The sequence below is a fragment of the Pezoporus occidentalis genome, unplaced genomic scaffold (genome assembly GCF_034315485.1).
Source record: "Pezoporus occidentalis ecotype Australia unplaced genomic scaffold, CSIRO_AGI_Poc_V1 ctg4, whole genome shotgun sequence".
Taxonomy (NCBI): domain Eukaryota; kingdom Metazoa; phylum Chordata; class Aves; order Psittaciformes; family Psittacidae; genus Pezoporus; species Pezoporus occidentalis.
Genome location: NW_026915724.1, coordinates 27,972,060 through 27,987,592, shown reverse-complemented (window position 1 = coordinate 27,987,592; position 15,533 = coordinate 27,972,060). Strand labels below are relative to the sequence as shown.

Sequence of the window (15,533 nt, the reverse complement as noted above, 5' to 3'; positions counted from 1 at the left end):
ATGCTCATCCAAAGTGGTCTGAGGTAGTTAAATGTCAAAATAGAGATACTTAATGGAGTTTTCTCCCTGTGCCAAGTAGAGTTGGAAGTTTTCTGTAATAATCAGAAGATTACTGTCTAGCATTCTGATACTGTATTGTTATTATTGTCAAGGAAGTAATTTCTGGATGAGTATGTTGCAGACAAAACTTTTAGCTTGTAGATTAAACTGTGTGGAGTGTGCCCTGTGCTTAGGAAGCTGTGACACAGCTCCTAGGTGATTTTTCTCATCACAAAGAACATGAGTAAATCATAAGTAATCATTAAAATAATCACATTTGTCTGTGCTTCAACCTATGTTTCAGGGTATTTTTTTAAATACTAATTGCCATTTTTTCTGGTGCTATGACAATGTGAGTTTAAAAGGTATGATCAATAAGGAGTTCTAAAACCATTTGGATTAGGTCTAATCCTGTGCAGTTGCAGCCTCTGGAACTGGCTGCTTTGATCTTACTGAGCTCACTGATGATCTTTACATTCACCTTTGTTCCTGTAATGAAGATACTTACATTATTAGTGCCTCTGTTTCTAATTTACCAAATAACTTTCTCTGGTTTGTTCTCTTCCTCTCCCTGGTATGACTTGTTGAAATACTGTGTTTTCTGGCAAAACAGTGTGCATAGTTGTAGCTCAGTAGTGTTGTTATGCTGCAAGTTGTTTTAATGAAGGAAAAAAATCAAACTAGTATAAGACAAAATGCTGCCTGTATAGCCCTAGTATGTTTCACTATTGAATGTTTGTCATCCTTGCTTTCTGAAGGCAGAGCATCCATAATGCAGTCTTTCAGGCAGCCAGTGTTAAGGAATATGGTGCACTGTTGATCATCAGACAGAAAGCAATAGCTGCAGAACCTTTAGTCTTTGTGTCAACTTACTAAATTATTGTCAGCCAGCTTCTCTGACATGCTGTCTGCTCCATATTGTAACTGTTTTAATGGAACAGGATCTGCAGTTTTGCCATGCAGTTGTTGGTACCTTTCACAGTTACATACGCAAGAGGTGGCTTTTCAGAGAAAGATTAGGACTAAATGAACAAATTTGGGTGAGACAGTGCTAAAATTAAAAAGTTAAGTCTTTCTCCCTCCAATTTTCTGTCTGTGCTTCAACTAAATATTTAACAGTGTTGCTTGACTTCTTTGGGATGTCATTCTTTTAATTGGCTCATTGAGCTCCTTGACACTAAAGAAGAATATTTCAGAATGAGCTATAAACTTTAAATCGCTATAGCAATGTATGGTCCTATAAGAATTAAAGGCCCCGGTGGATGTCTGAATCAGACTAAGAGAAAAAGAGAATGGTAGCTGAGTGGCAATGTCCCCAAAAGAAATCCTTTAATAAAATAGCAACAAAAGAGATTGCCTGTGTTAAGGGCCATATAAAGCAAATGCACTGTTGAGGTATTATTCAGCCTGCCTATACTGATAAAATGATATCTTTTTAAAGCTATTTTCATTGTTACAATTTGTATGCCAATAGAAAATAGCAACACAGAAATTTAAACTTTTTAGACCATTGATGTGAGCTCTGAGTCTTTTTAAAATATTCTGTCCTTAAATTTTATTTCTAGTTTAATTATGTTAACATGTTCAATCTCTGATCTAAACTACAGTGTTTGAGATGATATTGTCTCTGTTTCAGACACAAGATATTAAAGAAAAAGAGCAGTAAGCCATTCATTCAAGGTAATGTAATGAATGAGTGGCAGAATAATGAGGGGAAAAAAACCCAAACTCCTGAACACAGGAAAATTGATTCTCTGTCCAGAATACTTTTCATTCTAGGGTGATACATTGAACCTAATTTCTGTAAGAATTTGCTGGTGTGGAGAATTAACTCTGGCTGGATTCCAGGTGCCCAGCAAAGCTGCTTTATCACTCCTGCTTTGGTAGAGGATGGGTAGAGGAAATATAACAAAATGGTTGTGGGTTGAGATAAGTGCAGGGATTCACCATCTCACCATTCACCAATTACAGTCACAGACTGTCACAGTCAAAACAGACTTGATCTGGGGAAATTAATTTAGTTTATTATCAATAAAATCAGGGTAGGATAATGAGAAATAAAACCAAACCTGAAAAATACCTTCCATGGGGTCCTTTCCATGGGGTGCGGTTCTTCAGGAACAGACTCGTCCATCATGGGTCTCTTCCATGGGTGCAGCCCTTCAGAGACAGACTGTTTAATCATGGGTCCCTGCAGGGTCACAAGTCCTGCCAGCAAACCTGCTCCAGTGTGGGATCCTCTCTCCAGTGGGAGAGCCTGCCTCACCATGTTCTGCACCACAGGCTGCAGGGGTATCTCTGTTCCAGTGCCTGGATCACCTGCTCCCCTCCTTCTGCACTCATCTTGGTGTCTGAAGAGCTGTTGCTCTCACATATTCTCACTCCTCTCTCTGCAATCTCTTAGGGAAGGCTTCTAGCAGGTGTTCATAGAAGCCAGCACTGTAGCCCCTTTACTACCAAAATCTTGCAGCACAAACCCAATATAACCACCTTGAGCCAAATCTACCACATTAATTTTGTGAGAAGGAAAAATATGTAAATAGAAAATGCTGCAGGGAATTGCAATATATCTTGCAAAGTTTCATTGAAATCAGTAGGTCTTTAATAATTATTTGAAGAGAAGAGTTCAGTTTATGCAGAAACCAACATGTTTTTATCAGGTATATAGTAATTTTCAGAATTTGTTTCTGCAAGCACAAGTCTGTGTCACAAGTATGAATAATGGCAGTTTTGCTACACACTGCTCTGTTTGGGCCCATCTGCTTTCTATCTACTTTCTAGGCCTCTGTGAGGAGATGCTTTTATATTTTAACTATTATTGCTTATTCTATCAGCTTCTGTTCATGGTATCACTAAAGTTACAGGCATTTACTTATTTCATATTAAAGAGTTTCACAGAGAAATTAGCGGATAACCTATTGTTAACAACTATGAATAGTGAAAGGGTTTGCCTTCATAAATATCAACTTAATTGCTAAAATAAATAAAATAATCCTAAGAAAGGAGCTCAGATTTGGCTGTGAAATTAAGGAAGTTTTTCGGGGTGAGGGAAAATCTGCAGGTTGTGTGTGAGGAAGGATTAATGAATTAACATTTTAGGTTTATCTGCATGCGAAATATTGGAAAACCACTGGAAGCTCTATTCTGACTTCATATCATGTAATGACTTTGTATATTAATGTCATTTAATGTGACACTGAACAATATAATTAATCATTTAGAAGTAAAGCCAAGCAGTTGTCAAAGGAAGAAATCTCCATTTAAAGATATATAAATGAAACAGAATGTCTGCCACCTATAACAGAGATTTGAATCTATTGTTTTTCTTCCTGTATCTGGCTAATGATGAGCACTGGTTGCTCACAAATGAGCAATTTTTCCTGCTACTTTCAAAAAGAAACAGATAATGAATAATTGGTCTGGGGACCAAGGGACTTCTCTAGAGCCATTGAAGTTTCAAAGGAATTGATTCATAGCTGTTATTAAAGAGAATAAAAGAAAAATTGAAGACTTTTGCACAATCACTCTGTTTATGTGCTATCAGAATAGAACATAGATTCTGTGTTGATAAACTCCACCATGAATGGTAGGAAAATCAGGCAATCTCAGTAAGGTGAAAGGAATTACAGGAGCCCAGTGTCTCTCAGGATTCGCTTGATATGTGAAAATTAATGGATCATTATCCATCAAGAGATCATTAGTTTCAATGGTAGGAAAAAAAAAAAAGGATATATTTGGTTCTATTTATGTTGTTTAGAGAGGTCATGAAATGGCATTACCTAGGAAGGTGATGGGACACATCTCTCAGTCTCTGTGAGACTCTTATGCATCAACCTATTGTTAGAGCTATCTTTATCGCTTTCCTAGGTCAACCTGTGCAGGCAGTGTTCTCCAAGTCAACTCTGCTTCTTTATACAAGCAGCACATCTGTGTTCACTTGGAAGTGGGGTTTTCTTCCAAACAATAAGGACAGATATATAAATTCTCTGTTTTCACATTACAGCATCTGCATAAGGCTGCTGTTGTATAAGAGCAATTAAAGCCTGGCACAGTTGCTTTTTTCTCTTTTTTTATTACTCTTCCTTATTCTTTGTACTTATTATCGCACTTTGAAATTCCAGAGTCCCTGTTTTGAGTCCTCTTCAGGTTAGGTCATATAATTAATAGGGAGGACTGAGCCAAACTTGAATCATGTAACTGATTTTCCAGATCTTTAGACTATCAAAGTACAATTTTCCCATAACCAGAATTCTACCTAACAAGTAAGAAGATCTGTTGCAAGTTGCCTTGTAAGCTCCTTCTTCCATACCTGTTCTTTTACTCACCTTGCACTCCAAGGGTATAGCTGTGCATCAGATATCTTAATAGAATTGTAAGATCATAGAATCGTAAAATGGTTTGGGTTGGAAAGCACCTTAAGATTGTCTAGTTCCAAACCCGCCTGCCATGGACAGGGACACCTCACCTAGACCATGTTGCTCAAGCCTATCCAACATAGCCTTGAATACTGCCAAGGATGGAACATTGACCACTTCTTTGGGCACCCCATTCCAGTGCCTCACCACCCTAACAGTAAAAGACTTCTTTCTTATATCTAACCTGAACTTCCCTTATTTAAGTTTAAATGCATTCCCCTTATCCTGTTGCTACAGTCCCCGATGAAGAATCCCTCTCCAGCATCCTTATAGTCCCCCTTTCGATACTGGAAGGCTGCTATGAGGTCTCCACGAAGCCTTCTCTTCTCCAGGCTCAAAAGCCCCAACTTTCTCAGACTGTCTTTATACGGGAGGTGCTCCAATCCCCTGATCATCCTCATGGCCCTCCTCTGGACTTGTTCCAACAGTTCCATGTCCTTTTTATGTTGAGGACACCAGAACTGTACACAATACTCCAAATGAGGTCTCATGAGAGCAGAGTAAAGGGGCAGGATCACCTCCTTTGACCTGCTTGTCATTCTCCTTTTGATGCAGCCCAGGATATGGTTGGCTTTCTGGGCTGCAAGCGCACACTGAAGCTGGCTCATGTTCATTTTCTCACCGACCAACACCCCCAAGTCCTTCTCCACAGGGCTGCTCTGAATCTCTTCTCTGCCCAACCTGTAGCTGTGCCTGGGATTGCTCCAACCCAGGTGTAGGACCTTGCACTTCACTATGTTGACCTTCATGATGTAGTAAGTAACATTCAGCTAATGTATCTGTAGAGTATTTCAGAAGTAATGTTGTTAACATTTTATCTTCTTTTCTATAGCCTCTTTTGCAAAATGATCAAAATAGACAGTTCATGACACCCTACTGATGAGTGGTATATTTAGCCCATTATAAATGTGCCTTCATTACTATTAGCTCAATGGATCTGATTTTTTTCAATGTGCTGGATTTGCCTTGGGTAGAGTTAATTTTCTTCATTGTAGCTAGTATGGGGCTGTCCTGGGTTCAGCAGTAGCAGTCATTTTTCTCCTTCTTGGTAGCTGGTGCAGTGCAGTGTTTTGACTTTTGGCCTGGGAACAGAGCTGATAACAATTATGTTTTGGTTTGGCCAAGGACTTTGTGAGCCTCATGCTCTGCCAGGGAGGAGGGAAAGCCAGGAGGAAACAGAGACAGGACACCTGACCCAAACTGACCAAAGAAGTATTCCATACCACAGCACGTCATGCCCAGGATGTAACTGGGAGTTAGCCGGAAGGGCTGGGAGACTGCGGGGTTGGAGGAGGTATCGGGCGGGGGGGGGGGGGGGCAAGTTATCGGTTGGCTGGTGGTGAGGTGTTGTATTCTCTCCCCTTGTTATTTCCTTTATCATTATTATTATTGGTGGTAGCAGTAGTGATTTGTGTTATACCTTAGTTACTAAATTGCTCTTATCTCAGCCTGTGGGAGTTGCATTCTTTTCAATTCTCCTGTCTGTCCTTCTGGGAGTAGGGGGAGGGCAAGAAGGAGGGGGAAGTGAGTGAACAAGCTGTCTCTCTGGTTTTAAACCACGACAGGGGCCATGTTTTCGATTTGTGCTGGAAACAATATTGGTAATTCAGGGATGTTTTCAAGCACTGATTTTTAAGAAATTGGGGAGCAAATGGATTTGTAGCCATTAAGGTGTGCATAGCATTTGTACGTCTACACTAAAAATGAGATAAAACTACTTTCAGATAAATTTGCAAAATTTAAGATTTGATCACAGAATACCAGGTTGGAAAGGACCTCAAGAATCATTTGGTCCAATCTTTTCTTAGCAAAAACATAGTCTAGACAAGGTGGCCCAGCACCCTGTCCAGCTGAATCTTTAAAATGTCCAGCACTGGTGAGTCCACTGCTTCCTTGGGGAGATTATTTCAATGGCTGATTGTTTTCATTTTCCTTTTGCATCCAACCAGAATCTCCCTGGGAGTAACCTGTACCCATTACTGTTAGTCTTCTTTATCTGACTCCTTGTAAAAAGGGAGTCTCCATCTTGTTTGGGTTCAGCCTTTAAATAATGGAGCATGGTGGTAAGGTCTTCCCTATGACTTCTTTTCTCCAGGCAGAACAAACCTGTTTTTTTTTTTTCAACTTTTCCTTCATACGTCAAGCTTCCCGGTCCTTTGATCATCTTTGTAACCTTTTTCTGAACTCTCTTTGGCTTGTCCATATCTTTTGATATAACAGGGACTATAGCTGAACATGAGCTAGAAATTAAAGCTGGTTTTCATTAGAAAGGTAAAATGTTAGCTGATTAATATGATAAAGAAAGAATTATTTATTCTGATACAGATATAGGACTTTCAATGAGGAGCTGCTAAACAGTAAACTATCACCAAATCTGGAATGTAGACCTTTAGAATTCATTTTAATCCCTTTTAAGGTGAAAAAAATATGCCATTACCTAGAATAAGTTTCCAAATGTGATAGTTTTTCAATGTAAGCAGATGTTAAACTCTAGGTAGTAGATTGCAGTATGAAGTCAAATTTCAAATAAACTCAGCTATTCTCTTTACCATGTATACACTCAAAAAGGCATTGAGCAGGCTGTTTTTCTCATGTTGTAGTATGCACCCATAGGCAGAAGCACTGACTTAGAGTGATAATGCAGTGAAGCAGTATTAAGATTGAAATTGAAAGATTTTACAGTGTCTAGAAACCTCAATTTCTTCCAATTTCCTCTAACTCTTTTTCATTGGCCAGTAATGATTTCAACTCTGATCTGCCTTGAATGACTGACTTTACACAGCCCATTGTGTCAGAACGGGTCTCTGCTCCTGCAAAGTAGTCTGTCTGTTTTTGCAGATGACCACAAAAGGTTACTGGGGACTAAGCAGGAATGACCTTGGGACTAAAGCTGTGAGGGCTGGTTGAGTTCTGCTTCTGCACTCGTTCAATTCAGAGTAGAAATGGAATTTTGAATTAGAATGTGTTTGAGTAAGGAGAGGCGTAGCACATAAAAAGACAACTGAGGAAACATTGATTTTTGTCTTTGTTATTTTCTTCTGCTTTCAATAGTATAGGCTACTTTCCATTGAAAGATTTCAGAAAAAAGGAGAGAAATAATTTGTTTCTTCCTACACGTCATCTTTTTTTCTGGCATGGAGTCCAGTACCCAAACCATTCTAAGATTCTTTGAATGCTTACTGTTAGGTGAAATGCCTCTAGCCTGCAAAAAGACTGGCACCAGGCAGTTCTCTGTCAAGGATGCAGACTGCAATAAGTCATAAAAAAGGAAGAGCATTAAAAAAAAAAGAAATAAAGGGAGGGTGAGGGAGTGGGAGAGAACTATTTATTTTAGTGTGGAAATTTTCCAGACATATTGCACTTCCTCAGAAATTTCATACATCAGTGAAATATAAGTTATGATTCTTTCCTGCTCCAGGAAAATAATTTGGAGCATAATTCACAGTTGTGTAAGACAATTACTGAGATCAATTGCATATTATAGATGTCTAGCTATAGTTCACCCTAGTGTTTCCTACTGTGCTGATTTCAAGTAAATATGTTTAGCTGAAAGATATATGCAATGCAAAAAGATTCATCTCATTATTTAATTTAACCATGATAAAGATATATAACTTGAACCCACACACTAAAATTTTCTAGCGTAAAACAATCATAAAGGTTAGTGTGGGACTGAGTGTGGCCAGCAGGACTAGTGAAGTAACAGAACAGCCTAGAGCACAAGTCTTATGAAGAACCTCAGGGAACCAGAGCTGTTTTGTCTACAGGAGAAGGTTCATGGGGGGACTTTATCACTGTCTACAACTACCTGAAAGGAGGATGGAGCGAAATGATGGGTGATCTGTTTTCCTAAGTAATATGTGATAGGACAAGAGGTAACAGCATCAAGCTGCACCAGGGTAGGTTTAGACTGGATATTAGGAAAAATTTCTTCACCGAGAGGATGGTCTGGAACAGCTTTCCCAGGGTTCCATTCCTGGAAGTGTTCAAAGCCCATGTAGATTAGGCCCTTAGTGACATGGTTTAGTGGTGGACTTGGCAGTGCTGGGGTAATTGTTGGACTTGATGATCTTAAAGGTCTTTTCCAACCTAGCTGACTCTATGATTATACAGTAAAATAAAAGCAAATTGTGTCATTGTTTAGACACAGATATTTTCTAAATTATGCAATTATACATCACAGGACATATACTTGCTAATTTCAAAGCCAAAGTATTTAATATATTTCCCTGTAAATTCACTATAAGCTAACACTCTCTCAATGGTTTCTAAATTCCCTGTTTTATTTTACAAGGTCCAGTGTGAAACATTTACTAAAATACTAAAAACTGTTTTAATTTATTGTGATTTACAAGGAAAAAAAAATCATGATCACCAAAATTATAAATTAACATTGACATAAAAAGTGGTTTAATTAATTAAATTGATCAATGTAGAACTTCAATTATTTGTAAATGTAGATAATATCAAGATGGGAGGTTGATGGAAAGCTTTACACTTTGATGTTTAGACAGCATTTTGAAGACTGTTTCCTAATACAACACTGAACATTAACTTTGCATACCATCTTTTTTTTACGTTAGGACCTTAATTAACCTATTGAGTTCTTTGTTCCAGACAGTATTTTTTATTATTAAAATTATTGGTTGATGTTTTCACTGTATATAATTTACTTCTCTTTGAACTGAACTTGACCTGATAAGTAGGCAGTGGAAGAAATCAGTGGTATTATTATCAGTGGTGAAATGAAGTGCTAATATGACTGATTTCTTCTGACTAATTTACAGAGCAATAGAGTTGTTACTCACCAAGATGCAACCATGATGAGGATGGAAAGCATGATTACCATTTTAATGTATAATTAAAAACATAAACAAATCAGACGTGTGAATTTTGTCAGCAGCGGGCAGTAGAAGAATGTATCTTGGGGCTTTGTAACTGTGTAGGGAAAACAATAACTAATTGCTGATCACATAATAAAGGCCTGTACTTAACTGTACTGGAATCTTAAATATATGATACAGGGAGGCAAATGATTAGTTATTCTTCAAAAAAAAACACAACAATGTTGATGCTCAGTATTAATAGTTATAATCATCTTTCCCTCCTTTAATACTTGGGAGCTCAAACACTGCTCAAACTACCTTCTGCCCTACTTCTTAGTCTACGTGATAACATCAGTATTCCATCAGTGAGGCCAAACAGGACCAATGGGGAGAAAAACAGGCCTTGAGATGTTACTTTGTTATATAATTTTATTGAGTTAAAATACTTCTCGACAACACAATGCAATGAATATATATCTTTTACCAGAGATGTCTTACTTCTTGAAACACCTGCTAACAAATTTGAAAAGGGAGTTATATGGTGCCTCTTTACAGTTGGATGCTAACTTCTACATAAATTCCCCTTTACCTATCTGAAAATTTATAAGCTGTCAATTAAAATAACTTGTTTGAGTTTTATGGAAAAAAAAATTAAAAATCCAATAAAACATCTTCTACTATAAATAAGATGCAGCATGCACCTTTCTTAAACTGGACTTTACAGCTGATGTGTTCCAGGAAGAAGAATGGCATCAGGAAGAGTTAGTGTTAGATATCCATTCATTTCACCATAGAGATTACCTGCTGTCAGACATCATTACTGCTGTATTTGAAAGTTTCATATATTCACCTAATTTATGTAACAATGCAACCTACAGCTGAGGTTAAGGTAGCAGTGGTCAGAACAAGAATTTCTTACTATATGACTGGCAACTCCTTAGCAATTGTACCTATTTTGCTTATATTGCAGTCAGACTAAGATATTTGTGACTTCTGGATTTGCAACTGTTTACTTAGGAATGCGCTATGATGCAACATTTAGTAGCCATGTTGTTATTCTAGTTTGATCATTAAATGGAAAAAAATGGGTCCTCACTGGTGACTATTTCTGTGTATACTAGTATTAATACAAAAACTGCTCATGTTACAGAACATGAATAGCCCTTTAGTTACATTAGAATGCATACTAGATGGGTGGTAAAAGTGCAAACTTTCAGTACTAGTAGTACTTCAAGCAAGGAAATTATGCTAAATCTCAGGGCAAGGTGAAGAGAAATCACTACTGGGTTAATCCTTCAGAATTAAAAGAGTAAAGTTATTACTTTATTGTGCAGTGAAACTTTTAATTGCAGTGCTGCAGAACATATTTTATACCTTTAGCATTCCTTATCTCCAGTGTTAATTCAGACAGATTTATGTAATTGTGCGGTGCATTGGATTGTCTGGATTCTGTCAGATCCACCTATAGATGAATATTATGGCAGTCCAACAAAGTTGGGCTCTTTCCTGTCATTTTAGGTAGTAAATTGAAAAGATCTGCTGACTTTCTAGTGAATTCTCTTCTCTGCTAATTGCCCCCTGAGGAGCAGAGTGTCAGCAACAAATCCTACCAAATCTTGCATAATGATTAAAAATGGAGAAACCAAGGCAGCTGAAGTAAAGGTCACTGTATAATCTCCATTTATTGAAACAAATAGAGTTAATTGCAGTACTTCATCTCTTGTGGATGCCTTGATGAGAGTTTGTTTTGGGTTTTGGTTTGCTTGTTTTTTTTTTCTCAAAAACTGAAATTTTCCATTTTTTTCAACATGGGGCCTAATATTCTGTTTGTGAACTTTCTGCATTTATAATAATGAGATGTTCATGCTCTTTTCCTTACATGAAAATTAACTTTTAAGAAAGGCTTAATTATATTTTTATTATCAATGACTAGGGAAACAGTCATCTAGAGAAAAGAAAAAAAGCAAAGTTACTGCAGAGGGTGATTACATGATGCAGTCTCTTCTACCATAATATCTTTGGATGAACAGATTAATGTAAAATCATGTACAGAAATGGAAAATATTGTCTGAAGAGTTCTTAGGTACCCCGTGTTACTCATATATTCAGAAACTGTTGGAGCACAATGCTGTTTCCCAGTTTCTACATTTCTGTGGTTCTGTGCTGCTGTTTCAGTTGTAGCTAACTAAAAGTGGGGATTTGGATTTGTCAGGGTTTTTTTTATTTATTCTTATTTTTTTTAACTAGAAATTTGGTTTGGTTTGAAATGAACCATAACCATCAGTTTTCAGTCTCACTGAACTTAAATTTCCAGGAAAATCTCGTTTCTGTGGGAAAATTATTATTATTCATTTGAAAGTAAGAAATGTCTTCTTTAGGGAATTAAGGAGTTTTGCTGGAAAGTATTTATTTTAATTTCTTTTCTGACCCTTTGCAGTCTGGCAAGACTTACTCCCTGTTACTGGATTCCTCTAAGACAGTCCAGAAGGCAAGAATTGCAGAGCTGATTGGGACCTTTGTTTTGCTTTCACCTGGACCTTGATGGATCAAGTATACCTTTTGTTTCCTAGTTGCATGCTGATTCAGTAATCCGGAACAGGCTGAACAGTTGAATAAAGAAAACAGTGAACTTATGAAAATGGAAGGTAGTGAATGAGGAGCTGACAAGGAGAGGTGCCATGCTTGACCTCGTGTTCACCAACAGGGAAGGGCCGGTTGGAAATGTGATGCTCCAGGGCAGCCTTGAGATGGTTGAGTTCGAGATCCTCAAGACAGTGAGAAGAGCGTGCAGCAAGCTCACTGTCCTGGACTTCAAGAAAGCAGTTTTTGGCATCTTCAGGAACCTCCTTAATAAGGTTCCATGGGATATAGCCCTAGAGGACAGGGGGGCCCAAGACTCTTGGTTGATATTCAAGGATCACTTGCTACAAGCTCAGGAGTGTTGCATGCCAACTAGAAGGAAGTGCAGCAGCAGGGCCAGGAGACCTCCTTGGGTGAATAAGGAGCTGCTGAGGAAAATTAGAAGGAAAAAAGAGGCTTATAAAAGGTGGAAGCAAAGACAGGCCACCTGGGAAGAATACAGGGATGTTGTCTGGGAAGCTAGGGTTAGGAAAGCTAAGGCCAGTTAGAATTAAACTTGGCTAGGGATGTTAAGGATAATAGGAAGGGGTTCTATAGGTACGTAGCGAATAAAAGACAGACTAGGGATAATGTGGGCCCTCTCCGGAACCTATCAGAAGTGGCTACCCTGGATGTGGAGAAGGCTGAGGTTCATAATGACTCCTTTGCCTTAGTCTTCACTGACAAATTCTCTGACCACACCACTCAAGTCTTACAAGGCAGACGCAGGGACTGTGAGAATGAAGACCTTGCGCCCACTGTAGGAGAGGATCTGGTTCGAGGCCATCTTAAGAACCTGAAAGTGCACAAGTCCATGGGACTTGATGAAATCCATTTGCGGGTCCTGAAGATCTGGCAAATGAAGTTGCTAAGCCACTGGCCATCACATTTGAAAAATCATGGCAGTCAGGTGAAGTTCCCGACGACTGGAAAAAGGAAAATATAACCCCCATTTTCAAGAAGGGAAAATGGATGACCCGGGGAATTACAGACCAGTCAGTCTCACCTCTGTGCCTGGCAAAATCTTGCAGCAGATTCTCCTGGAAGGCATGCTGAGGCACATGAAAATCAACAAGGTGCTTGGTGACAGCCAGCATGGCTTCACTAAGGGGAAATCCTGCCTGACCAACTTGGTGGCCTTAGGTAATGGGGCTACAGAACTGATGGACAGTGGTAGAGCAGCTGATGTCATCTACCTGGACTTGTGTAAAGTGTTTGACACTGTCCTGCACAATGTCCCTGTCTCAAAATTGGAGAGACATCAATTTGATGAATGGAGCGCTCAGTGGATAAATAAATGGCTGGATGGCGCCTCACACAAAGAGTTGTGGTCAATGGCTCAATGTCCAGCTGGAGACTAGTAACAGGTGGTGTCCCTCAGAGATCAGTGTTGGGACCCGTCTTGTTCAACATATTCATCACTGACATGGACAGTGGGATTGAGTGCGCCCTCAGCAGGTTTGCCAATGACACCAAGCTGTGTGGTTCTGTTGATATGCTGGAGGGAAGGAATGCAATCCAGAGGGACCTTGACACGCTTGTGAGGTGGGCTGATGCCAACCTCATGAAGTTTAACCATGCCAAGTGCAAGGTCCTACACCTGGGTCGGAGCAATCCCAGGCACAGCTACAGGTTGGGCAGAGAAGAGATTCAGAGCAGTCCTGCAGACAAGGGCTTGGGGGTGCTGGTCAATGAGAAAATGAACATGAGCCAGCTTCAGCGTGCACTTGCAGCCCAGAAAGCCAACCATATCCTGGGCTGCATCAAAAGGACCGTGACCAGCAGATCGAAGGAGGTGATCCTGCCCCTCTACTCTGCTCTCATGAGACCTCATTTGGAGTATTGTGTACAGTTCTGGTGTCCTCAACATAAAAAGGACATAGAACTGTTGGAACAAGTCCAGAGGAGGGCCACAACGATGATCAGGGGACTGGAGCACCTCCTGTATGAACATAGGCTGAGAATGTTGGGGCTGCTCAGCCTGGAGAAGAGAAGGCTGCATGGGGGCCCCAGAGCAGCCTTCCGGTATCTGAAGGGGGCCTGTAAGGATGCTGGGGAGGGACTCTTCTTTAGGGACTGTAGTGATAGGACAAGGGGTAATGGGTTAAAACTTCAACAGGGGAAGTTTAGTTTGGATATAAGGAAGGAGTTCTTTAGTGTTAGTGTGGTGAGGTATTGGAATGGGTTGCCCAGGGAGGCTGTGAATGCTCCATGCCTGATGGTGTTCAAGGCCAGGTTGGACACAGCGTTGGTTGAGATGGTTTAGTGTGAGGTGTCCCTGCCCATGGCAGGGGTGTTGGAACTAGATGATCTCATGCTCCTTTCCAACCCTTTTCTATGATTCTATGATTCTATGAATATAGGTAGTAGATGACTTGGAACAGAAAGCCTGTTGGAGAAACTAAAAGGTAATTTGTGCCATCACTACTCCTAAACTGGTTTCTTGGATGGTCTGGTGTGCTTCAGTCTGAATGTAGTTTCTGAGGACCTAGGTAACCTTGCAGAGGTGGTGACTCTGTTTTTGTATTACCCCATCACTGAACTCAGCATCATCACTGAAAAACAGGACTAGCTGGTGTCTGCCTTTTTTAGCCCACAGTTCTGAAAGACTACACTGCCTGCTTCTTTGAAATGCTAATGTTTCCTCTCTGTGACTCACATCTCCCACTGGAGGTTTTGTCCTTCCATTTCATCTGTTTAAATTTTTTTTTCTTAGAAGTATTGTAGAGAAAAAATACTACTCTCATCTGGAATCATGATAAGTACTCTCTGTACCTTTGCCTTCTGGTGTCCAGTGTGTGTCTTCAGAATAAATTCACAACAGTTTTCAGAACAATAGAAAAATAATAGAACAAGCAAATTTCAGAACATCAATTTCCTTTTATGAGAAATTTCTGGGAGTACTTTTCTGTTAGGCACAGACCCACTCAGGACCAGCCTGAAGCTTCCCTTCTCAATGAATGACATCTTGGGGTTAACTGATGTTTTTCTGAGCAAAATATCTCACATATAAAGTATCTGTTGACTATATTGGATTCTCCTTCTGTTTCACAACAGCTGATAGATATAATCAGTAAAATCTATATGGATTATGAATTTTATCAGTTCCAGGAGAACACAGGTAGCCCTGCTGTGATAGATGCATCTGAACTGCAGAACTGTCTTTGAGGCTGAACCTGTACTTGTAAATAAAACAGGACCAAGGTTTGTTCTCTGGTCCTGGGGCCACATGGTGTGATACTGACCTTCCTAACTACTTGGAACATGGTCCAGGGTCTGTATTAGGCAATTTGGTTTTAATAGCCATATAGTAGGGTCATAAAATAATGGAGTAGTTAGGGTTGGAAGGTATCTTAAATATCATCCAGTTCCAACCCCCCTGCCATGGGTAGAGACAACTTCCACTAAACAACACTGCTCAAAGCCTTAGCCAACCTGACCTTGAACACTGCCATTGATGGGGTATCAACAGTTTCTGTGAGTAACCTGTTCCAGTGTCTCACCACCCTTACAATAAAGATTTTTTTCCCTAATGTCTAATCTAAATCTACCATCTTTCAGTTAAAAGCCGTTCCCACTTGTCCTAGCCCTACATGCCCTTTTAAAAAGTCCCTTTCCAGATTTCTTGTAGGTC

At 39.6% G+C, this 15,533-nt stretch overlaps 1 protein-coding gene across 1 annotated transcript in view; it reads left to right on the top strand.

Moving 5' to 3' along the window:
- LOC134171174 (uncharacterized) overlaps positions 1-15,067 on the top strand; it is a 271,085-nt gene extending 256,018 nt beyond the window's left edge. Inside the window, exons 2-3 of the mRNA XM_062633147.1 lie at positions 12,400-12,740; positions 14,957-15,067. Of these exons, the coding sequence (XP_062489131.1) occupies positions 12,400-12,740; positions 14,957-15,067 (452 nt within the window). The remainder of the gene's footprint in view (positions 1-12,399; positions 12,741-14,956) is intronic.
- Positions 15,068-15,533: the final 466 nt, after the last annotated feature.